This window comes from Mastomys coucha, unplaced genomic scaffold (assembly GCF_008632895.1).
Source record: "Mastomys coucha isolate ucsf_1 unplaced genomic scaffold, UCSF_Mcou_1 pScaffold21, whole genome shotgun sequence".
Lineage (NCBI taxonomy): Eukaryota > Metazoa > Chordata > Mammalia > Rodentia > Muridae > Mastomys > Mastomys coucha.
In genome coordinates, this window is record NW_022196904.1 from 97,883,367 (window position 1) to 97,899,607 (window position 16,241).

Genomic DNA, 16,241 nt, shown 5'->3' on the forward strand with positions numbered 1-16,241 from the left:
CCAGCAAGGCTGAATTATTAAAACTCCTTTCTGGAGTGCCATGTGGATTTTTCTCCACGGAGACTGAGAGCAGAGGGGCGGCTGCTCCCGCCACACAATATTAAAATGTCACGAGTTTAAGGCCTGCGTTGGTTGAGTCATAAGTTATCAGCACCCAGTGAGGGCCGACAGAAAGCCTCCCTTAAATTATTAAGCAGAGAGCGTCAGACTGTAATATTTTGCTAAACCAAAGTACAGACACAGACAAAGATGTCATTTCAATATTTGAAACCAGCAAGTTTAATTTAAAATAAGAGCAAACCAATAAGCTCAGAACATCGTGGTGCATGAGAGGAAAATTATACTGTGGGGGGGGGAGAGAAAGTGGAAGGACTTAAGAAATTTATAAAAGTAATCTCCAAGTAGAAATTAGAAATCAAGGCCTAGAAACAGAATAACACAAAAGAAATATTACTGTCCACTTTCTAAATCAATATAACACCGCTCCACGCTGGAATTACCATGGTAACTCAAGTAAAAAGAATCAAGCAATTCTTATTATTTCAAAATAAAATCACAGCCTGAAGCCTGGGTTTTATTACAACCACTGATAGATCGCTGGCTTGTATTTATCTGAAATATTGCTTTTCAATCAGCTGGTTTATGAATGTACACAGGCCTCTCACCAGCCCACTTACTGCCCTGTTTTGAGGCCAGGGGCCAACCGATGACTTTGATGTGTCCTGCATCTGCATATGTGCTCCAGTTAAGGCTAGCCATGGAGTTTCACCCCCCTTCCAGGCTATCCTGTGACTTTGCAGGACAGAGGAAGGTGGGGAGAAGCAGTGGAGATGGACTCATAATGCTCCTACCTCAAATCTTGTCTTTGGAGGTACAGACCCAGGGCTCCAAATTGCACATGCACATACACACATACGTACATACACACACACACACACACACACACACACACACACACACACACACACACAGCCCCACACAGAGCCACACACACAAACACATACACACAAACACGCACACAGGCACACAAACACACACAGGCACACACCTACCCCTAGAGAGCTCCTTCCCAGAACCCCAGGTCTTCCTTAAACAGGCTCCACCAGGAGTTATCCTCAGCTCTGAGGATGGCAGATGGGAAACAAAGCCAGCAAGTCAGAGAATGAGCTCAGGGCTCCACCATCAGACCTCCTGGTTTCACAGCCCAGCTCTGATACTAGAAAGCTGTGTGGGGTCTGGGATCAATCCACTAGGCTCTTGTATCATGTCATCTCACCTGTGAAATATGGATAAGGAGAGTGTCTTCTTCCTAAGGTTATGATGGGCACTGGATGAGATCAGACAGGGAGGATGCTGGAGATGGATGGAAAGTTGGTTCCGAAACTGTCTGATCTCCATACCTCTTTGTAGCCATGTCCTTCATGATAGAAGCTGCTACCTCCTATCTTCAAGCGTAGAGCCTGTTTCCCAACCTCTTGAACCTGGGATGATTGTGATTTATTTTTGCCAGTGGAATGTATCATAAGTGACAATATCCCCACACCAAACAGTGGCCTCGAGAAGCCTGGTATGTATGCAGTCTCTCCAGATCCATCTCTGTCATGATAACTAGCCAGGTGACGTGGCTAGATGAGGAGGGTCCTGAGTCTTGTTACCCAGCATCTAACTGAGCAACCATCCCCCAACCTCCAGGTTTGAGTAAGCCCAGCTGAGACCAGAAAAAACTTCCCAGCCTAGCCCAACCTAAATCTCCAACCCAAAGATCTGTAAGCTAAATAAATGCTTATTGTTCCATGCCGCGGAATTTTGGCTGGTGATGTAGAAATCACTGATATATACGCATTGGGCAATGACTAGTGTTTAGGGTTTAGTAAAACGAAAGCTGCTGTATGTTTATCATACCTAAGGACCAAGAAAATCATATTGCAGAGAGGAAATGTTCCCACGAGCATGAGGCTTCCTGGTGTACTGCATCTGTGAACAGTAGATACCAGGTACAGCTCATGTTGTCGAGACAAGAAAACTGATACCCAGTAAGTTATCCAAAGTCGCACAGCTCTCAACTAGGACCACAACTCAGGTCTTCTGAATCATGCTAGACTGTACCGAAATCATCAGGCCCCTCAGGAAAACTCAGCTGACTTCTAGAAGAAGGGGTGGAGAGAAGGAGCTGGTGATAGAGCCCAGTAGGCCTTCACACTAGGTGTCAGCCCCTGGAACCTGGCTCAGCCGGCTCACCACCTGAGCTTTTATTTGTCTCTGGCTACAATGGCCCCAGTGGGCTCCTCCCTTAGAACATAAACACAAGCCAACCAATGAGAGACAAGCTTGTTGCTAGGTGGATGCTGTCTCTGAGCACGGCCAAATAAGAGGGAATGGCCTGTGGGGCAAGGAGAATAACAGGAGCAAAGGGATGGAGGCAAACACTGGGACTGCATGGAACACAAGCATTCGATCTACACTGTTTGGTGCGATAGTTGGGGTGGCAGTCAGCCTTAGGCAGAATGAATGCCAGGGTGGTAGAGGTCAGCTCTCTCTGGCTGTAAAACGCACCAGGAGGCAGGTGGTAGATGGGATGGAAGATGGTAGTAGCAGAAGAGAGAGGGGTAGGTCCAAAATCCCACTGAAATGCAACCTAGACATGTGCTGAGAAGCTCAGCCACCGGCACTCCAGGAAAAGGACCTGTTTCCCCGCGCACAACTATTTGCCCTGTGGCTGATTCCAAGCTGTTGATGTCATGTTACTGAGCTCAGAGTTAGAAGCCATGCACACAATCAGCTTCTGCATCCATTCCAAGGTGCCTTCATGGTATGGTTGCATCTTGAGTAGGGACCTGCCAGGAGGCTTCATTTTAGAAGAGCTAGTAAGCCTGGTACTAAGAGGATTCCTGCATGTCTCAGTGTATCTGATCTCCATGTAACTCAGATAGGCAGGAAGGCAGGGTAGGCTATGTCAAACACATGTGTGGGACTTCTCAACTCAAAAAGCCCAGGACAGATGTGTGCCCATTGGTACCTTCTAGGAGGTCTTACATATGAGAACTGGGAGGTCAGTAACTTGCCTAAGACCATGACCTCTTTGTTACATCAAGGGAGAGATAGGTTTGCCATGTGTGGGGCACAGTTCAGGTGGGGGGAACACCAAATCTTTGAACTTGCATTTGCTCAGAACATTGCTCCACATGGCCCAAGTCATTCACCGGCACCACTTTCCACATTCCCATCACCACAGCTCTGTCTTCTATTGAAAGATGGCCTAGCACATGCAGCCATAGCCATTTCCCAACACACACTGCCTCGAGCTGGCAGCCCAGCTGAGGGTGTATCTCAGGAGCCTTTCCCCCAAGACCATAGAGGGTCTGCCGCCGATGTTCATCAGCAATCATCCTTCTGAGAGACCAAAGTAAATCACGTCCAAGTCCTGTTCATAAATGCTGAGAGGCTCTTTAAATTAAAGAAGGTGGCACTGGACTGTCACTGGGTCTGATTCCTTTGCAAGAGGGTGTAAGGGAGGAAATGAATTCTCAGCAGAGGTGGGAGGCAGACCCCAGCATATTTCCATGTGCTAAAAGTATCTTTGTGGTGCAGGGTTAGAAAGAGAGAGCCAGGGAGACAGGCAGCTCCTGCAGCCATGGAGGCCAAGCAGGTGGCCGTGCCAGTGCCGAGCCCCGGCACGCAAAGGGTGAAGCTTTTAGGCGAGCAGCGGCTAGTGATCTCAGCTTCCCTTGGTCTTAATGCTCCTGAAAGGCTCCCTGTAATTGGGCATCAGTAGTTAATGCAGTATTGACTGCATTACACGCTCCCGTGCCTCCCCTCGCTAATGCCAATTGCATCACCTTGTACAGTCACCGGCTTGCTTAGCCAATAGCCGTTAAAAGCAATCCAAATCATGAATCATATGGGAAACTTTTAGCAAGACACCGCCATCCAAGGAGACAATTTACAGTTGAGTTAATCTGGGTACATTAGTGAGACATGGATTCTGGACGACAGACCAATTTATGTTGTTTCCCTGTCCCCCATCCCCCTTAGTCTTCTGTGTGGGCGAATGAATGGAAGAGCAGGGGAACTCAGCGGAACACCTGCTTCTTTGCTCAGTGTTCCAGGAGGGGTGGGGGAGCCTCATCTTTACAGACTCCAGGGCTGGCTGAGTTTGTGCAGGAAGGGGCAGTGCCTGTCCTGCTGCTCAGGATTTGTGACGCCTCCCTCCCAGCAGAGAGTGGCTGCTGCTGAGGTTGGTTATGGCAAGTGTGGGTGAAGACAACCCCTCCTGCCAGGCACTGGTGAGTGCCAGGTGACCTCCCCACTCTGCCATCCATGCCAGGCCTTTACTAGCCCTTAGCAGGCTGTAGTACCCACTGGCCTGCTCCCAGTCCCCATCTCCAGAGCCAGGAAGGCCAAGCCACACTACTCTCCATGGTCTAAGGCATGATGGGACAGACCAGGAGGTCCTGCTGGCAGCAACCTCACAGACAAACTGAGTCAGCTGCAAGGCTGTGTTCCTAGCAGTCATTAACAATTGAAGACTGCACTGTCTGGTCCTCCCTAACCCGGCTTCACTTCTCCTTAAGCATTTTTTTACTTATTAAAAAATGCTCTGAGAATCATGTCTGCTGTTTAGTTCCACAATGTGCCTGCTGCTTCCTGTGGTCACCCAAGCCATCCTGCTGGGCTTTTACAGAGGCCAGTTAGACCCAGACCAGCCCTGCTCCAGCATGCATTTGGGAACATGCTGGCACTCCCAGCTGGGTGCCCTCAGCATCCTCTCTTGCCCAGGGCCCCACAGCTCAAGCTCTTACTCTTCAGTCTGGTCCCCATTTGGGGCTGAGGGGGGTGTGGGGGGGCTCTTCTCTATCAGTGAAGGTCAAATTTGATTTGCAGGGTTCAAGGCAGGAGTTTCTTTGCTCCCCTAAGACTTCAGTCTCCTCCCCCACCGCCCATACTCAAAAGTCCATAGTCTGGTGCCAGCCCAAGCTGCAGGTGCCAGGGGGAGGGCTATTTTTCCAGGAGAGTTGGAGGAGCTCACCACCCCTTTTGCTGAGAGGGAGACCCACAGCATTTAGAAAGCCCGAACCCTGAGTTCCAGTAAAGTGGAGATAGCTAGGCCAAGAGCAAGCGTCCAAATGAAAGCAATTAATCTTAAAACCCGAAGTTTAACCATTTGCAAAACAGATCTTTCTGTCTCTGTGGTGACCCTTCACTGCTCGACCTAATGGATCACTTTATTAATAATGCACTGTGCTTAAAAGCAAAAAAAAAAAAATTTTTTTTTCTGACGATTCAATACTTCAGAAAGTCTCTTAAACCCGTTGCTAGGGCAAAACGATTGATATTTTATTATCTTTCAGAAGTGCAACATGAAAGCCCTGCAGCCCAGCAGAGCGAGGGCTTTGGTCCTCTGCAGCTGGCAGACCCGACTTCAACCAGAAGAGCCCAGCCTCTCTCAACAAGATGCTGTCGGGTACAAAAAAGGTGTTGGGGGAGACTGATGGGAGGCCTGAGGTCCTGCTGCTGCCAGACAATGGGTGCCCTGTGCAGCAGAGGGACACACCCTAGGGCCTAGGGCACCACATCTGCCATGCAGTTCAGGCGCCCGCATTCTGGGAGGGCAGAAGTGTGTATGAAGTTAGGCAGTAGATGTGGAGAGGCAGGTGAGTGTATACACAGCTTTTCTTCATTCCCCAATGCAGATGCCACCTTCAGGAATCCAGTCACCTGCTTTCCTTATGTTGTCATGGACCCCAGAGACCAGTAGTACCAATGGTGAAGGGTAACATATTATTTGGCTGTTTAGGTAGTAGATGAAGTGACGTCTTGAGCTCCCCTCTCTAGTTCTGGTGGGGACTACAGGAATCATATACTCAAGATATTCAGTTACACGGCAAGTCTGAAGGTCTCCAGACAGCCAGTCCCTTTAGCATTACCCCCAGAGCCCAAATCATTCTAGGGCAGAGGTGGAAATACCATCTTGCCAACATATAGTTAATCTTCCTAGACTGAGGGCTCCCTCATACAAAACTCAGTTCTTCTGGGTTCTTGGCTTAGATCTGGGGAGGTGAGCATGTGGAATAACTTTGGTTAAAGATGCACCCTGCTTTCCACATGCTTCTTGTAGTGAAGGTACCTGTAGATAACCAAGAGAGAGCTCTGGAGCTGGGCATGACTGATCTGAAGTAACACAGGATAAGGAATTACTGATGAAAACAGCCAAACCAACGGCTCTTCTCTCCCTGTCTGGCTTGACCCCAGACCTCTCCTTCTCCTTGCATTCTACATAAAGCAGGACTGGCCCAGTACTCTGATGGCCTCCTGGAGCTCCAGGGTCTGTGAACAGAGGAGAATGTGCTGAAGATGCTGTTATCCTCCAGCCTGTTCCAGCCAGCCCAGAATCCCCTAGATCCCTTTTATCTCTTCCTTCACTCATGCCAAGAGCCTGTCTTTGGGGACTTCACTGGCCCTATGTCTTCCCTGTATACATCCACCCAGGTTGGACATTTTAAAGGCCTTTTCCTTCTGATACCTCAGAAAGTATAGTTAGTCTGGGACAGTTGGATGAGACAGCAACCAACTGAACATTGGTATGAATGACCTTGAACAAGTCACTTAAGTTTCCGTTTCCAGCAGTAGTCATGGCAACCACACCTCAGTGGACAGAAAGCACAAACCCAATAGAAGATTCCTGGGGATGTCCCATTACTCCTAGGCTTTCCAGTCCCCACCCAAATGGCATTAACAGCCGGCTTGCCGACAAGCTTGCCCACCTTTCCCTACTGCACCTACAGAACACACAGAGGACCAGAGGCATCCTGGGGCAGCCACTCCCTGGACCAGGTGCCTGTCTTAGGTCACAGGACACAGGCTGTATTTTACCTTCAAGACAGTTGGGATCCCCCAACCTTTTAGGCCACTTAGTGCAAGGCACTCCCAGCCAAAAAATGACTTCAGGGTCTATGAGACCAACTGCTAGTGGTCTACAGCCATGTGACCTCTCAGCTCTGAAGCCCTCTTGAATGCACTCAGGCTCTTGACATGGAATGCATCCAGGCCACCCTCAAACACTCCCTCTGGAGTGCTACTGGCCCATGGCGGGACAATTCCCCTGGCTCAAACTCCCGCCTTCACATTCAAGGAGACATGAGATAAAGGCCATCACAGGAGACATCCCTCTCACCAAGTCATGCTGGTGGGCAGCTTTCCCCCCCCCAGAGGACCCAGTTGCCCTTCCCCTCTTGGGCTTGCATTCCGGCTTTTCCGCGGTCCTCCCGCGCTCTCGCTCACCCCCAAGCTCTCCAGCTAGTTCCTTTCTCCCTGAAGCTGCTGATTTGCTGGGCACTCAGCGCCTCTCGGGTTACGCGGCGGGCGCGGGGGTGATGGCTGCGGTGAGCGAAGAGCAGCCGCAGAGACCAAACGCTCAGCGCTAAGTGCCAGGGCGCAGAGACCAGGGGGCATTCTGAACCTCCACGCAGCTCAGCGGCGAATCGCCTCGCCCCGCCCGCCAGTCCGGAGACCCGGAGACCTAGGGGGCGCGAAGCCAGGAGCTCGCCCACCCACTCGGGTCCGTCCTCCCGCCCCGGACCGCCGGCTGGCTCCACAACCCGGCGTGGCCCCGCTTCTGTGTCCCTGAGTCCCAGTGCGTGGCATCCCGCGCGCCGCCGTGAAGGCGCTGGGGGCGTCCGGACCCCTGCCCGCCACCTACCGTCCTCCTTGTCCAGCACCATCATCTCGGGCGCTCCGTGTCCAGCCGCTGCTTGGCTTGGCCGGGAAAAGGGCGCCGACTCCGGGCGCGCTTCGGCTGGGCGGCCGGTCCTCCGGCAGCAAGCGGGCTCTAATTACCCGCTTGTCCGGCTCTTAACCTAGATTGCACTCAGCTAGAATTACATTCAGGAGTGAAGCACTTCGCAGATACAAAAGCAGTCTCACCTACTTTTGTGCCTCAGAATTGCAAGGAACTACGAACTGCAATTTAGAGAAAAAGAGAGAGAGAGGGAGAGGGAGAGAGAAGGGGGAAGAGAGGATCAGAGCCGTTTCTTTGATTCTCACCTTCTAAATGGCTCAATTTGCCCAGTATAATCTGTCTTAATGTAATTGCATTTGATAGCTCATAACCCTGGCTCTGGCAACGACACAGCTTTCAGCCTCATAAAGTGTTTTCCCCTCGGATTTAATCTGAATCTCAATCTGAAATTATATTCAAAGAGATGGGGGAATCTCGGCGGCCGACTCCCGCTGCCTTTCTCCCTCAATGTATGAGGTTTGCACTCCTGCTACTGAATAAATGCACACATTTCCCGAGGCCCCCCTCCCTGCTGGGTTAATGGGGAGTGGAGACGCGCGGTTGCCCGGCTCTGCAGCGCCACCTGGAGGCCTCTCCGCTCCAGCTCGGCGAATGACTCGGATGGGTACCAAGGTTTCTCCCTGGTCTCCGGTGCCAGTCTAGTGGCCCCTGCCTGTCCCAAGCCCTTCAACCTTGGTTTCTGTTTCCTCATAGGAAAGCTATTTCTCTAATCATGACTTCTCTTTACCAGCTCTGCCTAGGGTTTCTAGTCGATTCTATAGTTGTTTGGCAAAGTTAATTCCTCTGCAGGGCACAAAATTCCTCCTGTGAGTCCTACAATGACTGTCCCTGATCACAGCGGTGTCATGATTCCCCCATTCCCACCACCCATCAATATCCTGATTCTGTGCAGAGGGAGAATCCTCTTTCAGCTTCTCTCTGAACAAGCACAGCTGTTTGAAGGTGGTTTTCTGGCTGCAAATATTTATTGAGCACTTTCTATGTACCACACACTATTTCTAAGGCACTGGATATAGCAGAAAAGATTCTGTTGTGGAGTTGACAATTCTTGTCCACAGAGCAGGAAGGAAGACAGGTCCAGTGCCTCTCCTCTTAGACTCTGCTTCCCTGAAAAACCCTGTCCAGGATGCCTACTCCAGGAAGGCCACCTATTTTTAAACCCCCAAAGGTGCCCTGCCCCCATCCCAGATATTCTAGAGCTCCAAAATGGGAGTGGACTTTTGGGTCAAGAAGGGCTCCAGAGAGATATGTTAGAAGTTTGGTCCTGGCAGTTGCTGAGGACTTGGTTCTGGCAAGATGTAGAAAGCCGAGTCTCCTGGGGAGCTATCAGCTGGGAATCTATCCGTTTGTTCTGAACAAACAGCAGATCTGGAAAGTCACTTTTTTTTTTTTTTGCCTCAATTTCCCTGTTTTTGTTGGTTTTGTTTTGAAACAAGGTTTCTCTGTGCAGCCCTGGCTGTTCTGGAACTCATGCCATAGATCACGCTGGCCTTGAACTCACAAAGATCTGCCTGCGTCTGCTTCCCAAGTGCTGGGATGAAAGGCATGCTCCCAGCTCAGTTTCCCTGTTTATGAACTAGTCACATCTGTTCTGGCTCTAAAGGTGCCACAGAAAAGCATGTGAAAGGTAACTGTGGTGCTCCAGACAATGTGGGGTGGGGCACCATCTCATACACAGGAGACCAAACGGTAAGCCTTGCCCTTTCCATTGTAGGAGGCTCCTAGACTTTAAAGGAGGCTGGGGTGAGGAGTGTAGCCCTTTCTCACTCCTAGGCAGGGAAGTCAGGCTTTGAGGAGACTGAAGAGCAGCTGTTTCTAATGAGATGCCTCCTTCGCAGCTCAGAGGGTTCCGCTTTCCCCTTCATCTTGAATACTTAATCCTAATAGTCCTTGAGTATATTTGATGTTAAATATATCATTTTGCTCAGACTCACTGTCCCTCAGGACTGCAAGCTTGATCTCTCCCTTGCCACTGCAGCCAGAGCTGTGCCCTCAAAGTATGAGGGGAAGCCTCATTGGTGCTGCCCCTCTGCCCAGCTGGTGCAGCCTCCCCCTGCGTGCACCCCCCCACTCTGAACCAGAGCCAAATCAATGTAGCAAGTACAGGGCCTGGCCAGGACAGTGTCTTGAAGAATTATCTCTGGGTTATCTGGAGACATAAGGTCTGCAGTCTTGCTCCTGATCTCCAGGGACCTACATCTTGCTTTGGGGTCCTGACCCTGACCCACAAATCAGGTCTCAATCAGCTTGGATCACATTCCCACTCTCTTGTCCGAACTTCCTCCACTCAAGCCAGCTTCCAAGGTACCCAACAGGCAGCCACTTGGCCAACATCCCTTTGAGAAGTCAGGACCCCTGCTTCCCAAGCCTGAGGCACAAGGCAACGACCTACAGAAGCAGGTAGGGCATACCCACAGGGAAGTGGTGCTGTATGTGAAGGTTGCTTGACCCCACAGGTGGCTTCCTCTACGCCCTTCCTAGGAGCATGGCCCCCTCGTTCGCTCTGAAGGGAGAACCCCAGAACTAAGTGGCAGTGCTGCCCAGCAAGTCCCTGGGGGGCTTAGGAAGTAGCCAGATGTGAGCTTCACTTAGAGGGTGGCCTCTCTTAAACTCATAGGTGGGCCCCACCCTCCTGTCCCAGGCAGCTTCCTGGTCCTGGGACATGCCAATGATGTCTGAGTGGAATCTAAGGTGCCCTGGGGCTGGAAGAGACAGTTTTCACTCCATACATTCCACAGGTGGTGAGCCAGCAATCTCACTTCAACCCATCAAAACTACTCCAAAAATGCCCTCCAAATGCCTCTGGGACAGCCAAGGGACACCAGTTGATCAGTCCCCAAAGTTTCTAGAAAGAGAATGGGGGTGGCTACTAGCTGCCTTACATATCTCTGTACAGGTCCCAGCAGTTCATCCTTGTACCTGGCAGAAACATCCAAAGAAAAGGGTTCCTGCACTGGGGGTGGGGAACAGTTTCACTTGATGCCTAAGGACCCAGGCAGACTGGATAATCCAGAGCTCTTCAGAGGCTGGCCAACACGCCTGAGGCTGAGGGTCTTTCTCCCAGCACAGTGAAGTTATCACTAAGATGGGGTTACACACTAGCCAAGTGGTTACTGAAGAGGTATTCAGGGTAACAAGGACCCTTCCCCTGTGCGCATGACAGTTACAGGACAGAGCAAACCAGTATTTGCAGTGCCACCAGGATGCCTACTGGCCAGGTTCTGATGCCCTCCCTGCCTTTCCACTACATTCACAAAAGCAGCCAATGTGTAGGAATTTGCAACCAGCTTAAAGTGGAGAAGTGCACCGTCGGCAAACTCCCTCTTTGGGACTCTAGAGAGCCTAGAGAGGCCTTCTCAGAAACTGCAGTCATAAACTGTTAGGCCTTACAAAGGCCTAAGCCAAATCTGCACAAATCTACCCTGCCCCTCCAAGAAAGCCACCCCACCCTGTACAGGAGCCCCTGAACAGCTAGGGGTTTAGGGGAACCCAGGTGTGCCCTAAGACTAGGGGATTCCCTATGCTACCAGGCTTTCTATGCTAAAACAGACAGCCCTGGACAAGCGAGGACAATTGATCACCATAGGGGAGATGGTAGAATAAGACAAGTAGTTAATGGGACCAAAGAGGAGACCAGACAGACAGACAGACAGACAGACCTTCTTCCTAGTGATAAGCAGTTCCCAACTCTAAATTTCTGAGTCCTCTGTCCTACTATGTCATACTCTACGCATGGCTGTATGACCATCCTCAGCCCTGAGGATGGTACAGAGATGACTTCTCGAGATACCTATAGTGCAGGGGGTGGGGGGCAGGTAATAGTTAGACCCAAGGGGGAGACTTAAGATTTTGTGAGGCCCAAATTTTACAGCAGTCTTGGGGGTAAGGGCTCCTTAAGAAAAGGAATATGATCCAGACCAGCCCGGGTTACACCGTGAGCTCTGGACCAGCCTGGGCTGCAGAGCAAGACTCTCTCTCTCAACTATCCTGAGTTCCCCCCACCCCAACCCACCTGGCCAAAAATGAGAGAAAAATGAGATTCCTAAAACAAATGGATTACCAGGGATCTGGTAACAGTAGGAGACCCCCAAAGACCCCAAACTTCTCTTGGTTAGCCCACCCATCTATCCTAACCAGCAGGACACTCACTCAAAGTAGTCTAGGTGAACTGATGGCGTGCAACCTCCCAGCCCTGCAGGGGGCAAAGACAACACCACCCACCAAGTAGGCCCTGAAGTCCCAGACCCCAGGGGCAAGGCAAGGAGGACCCAAGGACCAAGCTAGTTAGAATACACAATCACCCCGTCAAGTTCTCTGAGCACCCCCTGGGGGTCCCTTTCACACCATGATGTGGTATGGAAAAATATGAAAATACTCAAGGAAGCCCAGAGAGTGGCTGGCAGTGGGAACAACCACAATCAGGAAGCCCGCGCCCCACGGATCGGATCTCTATGCTCCGGATGCCTGCAATGGGGCAAGAGCGAGAAAGTTCCCGGCTGCAGTGTGCCCAGCTAACAGGCTCCAGGATGCGCGCGGCGCGGGGCGGGGGGTCGGGGGAAGGGAGACTTCCTCATCCCGGCGAGGAACACGGGGCGGCGCAGAGCCTGGCACCTTCGACACACACTCACACACACACAGGGCACACGTCCAGCTTCCGAGCTTCCGGGAAGCCGCCAACCGGCTCCAAGCAGCGGTCGAGACCGGTGCCTGGGCCTCTGTCACCGGGATGGAGGTGGCCTCGGCAGAGCCCGCGCTGTTCCCAAGTGTCCCCCGACACCTACCGTCCTCTTGGTCCAAAACCATAATCCCCAGGCGGCTCCAGCCGAGTGCGGGTGGAGGATGCAAAGGGACTCGCGGCTCGGGCTGTCGCCAACGGGGCGCCTGCACTGCTTTCCGCGGTCGCGCGTGGGCCCCGCGCCCCGCGGCCGCCGACGAGGGCGGACGGAGCGGCGCCCGGAGCGCAGCGCCGCGGGCGGGCAGGGCGCGCGGGAGGAGCGAACGAGGGCGAGGCGCGCTCAGGGGCGGGCGCCGGGCGGGGCCGCAGCCGCGTGGGCTGAGCAACTGGGACCCGGCCCGAGCCAAGCGGGAGCCTGAACCCGAGCTAGGGCCGGAGCCCGGGCCAGATCAGCCGCCGCAGCCGAGCGTTTGTGTTGCCGCTTGCAGTCTGCTGCGCTCGCTCTCACCACAGTGCAGCTTGCATTTCCCAGGGCCCCTCAGACTCCCCTGTTAATTAAATCAATTCATTATGCTCAGATCTGATTAGCGGCCCTTCCCCCCCTTTGAATCAATTATTCAATACACAAACATAATTGCTTGGGCCAGAGGTGCCCGCCATTAGCTTATTTAACTCCAAGGACACTAATTACCCGCAGGGCACGGGAACTTTTCTCATTAATTCTGACAAAACACAAAAGCACAGCCAGAGTGTGTGCATGTGAGGGACTCTGAGCATGTGTGTGCCTGTGTGACCGCATGTCTGAGTGAGGGATGTGTGGGGTGGTGGGCCGCTGAGACAGCTTATGACCAGTGGGGAGGGTGGCATTTGTGCCATCGCGTGTGGGAGTGTGCAATTTGCAACCGAAGAACGTTCTGGTGTGAGTGTAGGGCTCCAACTCCGTGTGTGACTTGAGCTGGGTGTGGTCTGGGACTATGGACTAAGGTTAGCGATCCAGCACAGGAATGCAGAGTGCTTCTTCTGAGTCTGACTTTGAGAATGTGACTCCCCGCCACACTACCCCCTCCTTTTGCATTAGGGCCCAGCCATTGCAGCTACAAACCTGGAAAGTACATACTACAAAAGAGAAACCAGGCAGGGGAGGGGCGGGGCGGGGGCGCAGGGGGCAGCGAGGATGGCGTGGGTAAAGCTGGAGCCAGCTTAGTCCACAATATCTACCTCCTCCCCAGTCACCTGCTCCTGCGCGGACTGAGCTTTGCCACATGCACCCTCAAATTCCCACCCCACCTCACCCCTTACTCCTTTCCCCCTCACTGCCTCTTCCCACACAACACTACCCTCACGCTTCAATGTACCATAAAAGCCCCCACTCACACATATGCTTGACACCAGGGCAACTCTACCCACCCCATCCTAGTTTTCCTCCGGTCTCAAAGCTGGCGAGAGGGTGTGCTTATGGTGGACCAACTCTACATTTTACCTCCCAGGAAATCTCTATTGAGGGAGGCAGGGAGAGAGCCCACAGAGGCAGGGACACAGAGGGTAATTGATTCCCCCAAATTAGGTTTCTGCTTTCCAAAGACTGGTATTGTTCGAGTTCTCAATGTGCACAGAGGTATTGAAGATTTCCTTTTTGTTTCCTCGGGCAATGAATGAGCTTAATCCATTTGGCTTTTATAAATCAGGAAACTAATATTCACTCCTTCCATGGAGGCTTAAAAAATTTAATTGGTGAGTGTGGGGGGGTCTTAGTAGCCCTTATGCTGTACTCAAGCCCCCACTTATCAAAACACATTCTGATGGAGGGGTGGGGAGAATAGGGGGAGTCACACTGATCCCCTGCCCCCTCTCCATCTTTATACATGGTCTCAAAGTATCTGGGAAAGTTTCTGAAATTATTGCACAAATTATGTTCAATTTAGTGATGAAAAGAAGGCTGTTCAGAGGGTGCCTCCAAATTGGCTGCTTGGATACCCGGCAGTGCTGAGGCCCTGGGTACACCCATGCCTTGGCAGGCTTGCCAATTCCTTTTTCTCTCAGTCCTAAAGCAGTTCCAGATTATCATCTTCCTGATGCCAAATGTTTGTTACCTTGTGCCTTTCCTGCTCTGTCGATCTTTGGGGCGAGGGTGGGGGTGGGGTGGTGGTAAGTGCACAGAGAGTTGGCTCAGCAAGCAAAGGCAATTGCAGCCAAGTCATGCAACTGGGGTTGAATCCTGAGGACCCATATGGCTGAAGAAGAAAATGAACTCTTGTTGGTGGTCCTTTGACTTCCATGGCATGTGTTCTCTACCCTACCAACTAAATAAATAAATGTGATTTAAAAATTTAAACAATCTTTTCTCATGCATATGTATGTATTCCTGTATGTTTGTGTGTGCACCTGCAGGGGTGTGTGTGTGTGTGTGTGCTCGTGCACACACAGGTACAGTGTGTATGTCAGTGGGCTCACACATCTGGAGACCAGAGGACAATCTCAGATGTGGTGGTGGTTTGAGTAGGAGGCACTATTAGGAGATGTGGCTATGTGTGGGTAGGTGTGGCCTTATTGGAGGAAGTATGTCACTGTGGGGGTGGATTTTGAGGTCTCATATGCTCAAGCTACATTCAGTGTGGCTCTCAGTCACTTCTGCTACCTGGGGATCAAGATGTGGAAGGAACTCTCAGCTCCTTCTCCAGTGCTATGTCTGCCTGCATGCTCCCATGACTATAATAGACTGAACCTCTGAAACTGTAAGCCAGCTCCAATTACGTGTTTCCCTTTATAAGAGTTACTGTGGTCATGGTGTCTCTTCACAGCAATAAAATTCTAAGGAAGATAGATGTCATCCCCAAGAACACTGCCCACTTCTGTTGGCACAAGGTCTTAACAATTAGACCAGACTGGCTGACCACTGAGCCCCAGGGACCCTTCCATCTCTGATTCCTAGGCTCTTAGAACTCAGGTCCTCAGGCTTGTGAGGCAAGGACTTACCAACTGAGCTATCTCACCAGGCCCTGCTCAGGCTCCCCATGTTTATCAATAGATAAACTTGGATATGCTTAACCTATCAGTTTAGGCTGGGGACACCGGCCACTGCCATGCCCCTTGCTTCAGTTTAGATGATACTTACGCAGTGGCATCTACTTGCGCTCCTGCCTTGGTGACTGTTCATATAGATCCCTCTCCATGGAGGCTGCCCACGGTCCTGCAAAGGCACTGTTCTCTACATTCTCACAAGGGCTGTGTACGTGAAGGCTGAGATTGTTGAATAATTTGTGTCTGAGTCTGGAGACGTGGAGGATGAGGTCAGCCCTGAGGTCAGAGTTCAGTTCTCAGTTCTGGATTTTTTGAGCTGCATACTTCAAAATGGAGTTTCAGAGGCAGAACACCAAGAACACCAAGTTTTCCCAGGATGTCAAAGGGATAGGCTGGGACCAAAGCCCAACAGTTCATTTCTTTTATAGGCCCAATATATAAGACTCTCTAGTTCTCTCTGTGACCAGTCAGTACCTAAAACTGATACTAGCTGCTCTTTATACTTAGACACCTGGTGAATGGGAGCAATTGGGACCTGAAACTCTGCCCCTCACTCCCTAAGCCATGTGCATGGCATAGGTTGCACCTACTCCAAGAAGAAAATGTATCTTTTGATAATTTATACAAAGAATATGGGCTAGCAGGGAGGATTCTGCATGAGGCCCCAACCTCTTCATAACCATCCTGACTCTGGAAAGAGCCTGTATGAACCTTAAGGGAGCATCCAAGAGAGAGAGAGAGACAGAGAGAGAC

General features: G+C 51.4%; 1 protein-coding gene across 2 annotated transcripts in view; it reads right to left on the reverse strand.

Moving 5' to 3' along the window:
- The window catches only part of Lmo1 (LIM domain only 1), a 36,053-nt gene extending 23,080 nt beyond the window's left edge, over positions 1-12,973 (reverse strand). Inside the window, exons 1-2 of one of the 2 annotated variants that reach the window (XM_031387796.1) lie at positions 12,577-12,973; positions 7,697-7,956 (exon numbers count right to left, since the gene is read on the reverse strand). In XM_031387796.1, the coding sequence (XP_031243656.1) occupies positions 7,697-7,721 (25 nt within the window). In that variant the 5' untranslated portion in view covers positions 7,722-7,956; positions 12,577-12,973. The remainder of the gene's footprint in view (positions 1-7,696; positions 7,957-12,576) is intronic. The other variant, XM_031387797.1, reaches the window with a different exon arrangement.
- Between the last annotated feature and the right edge of the window lie 3,268 nt (positions 12,974-16,241).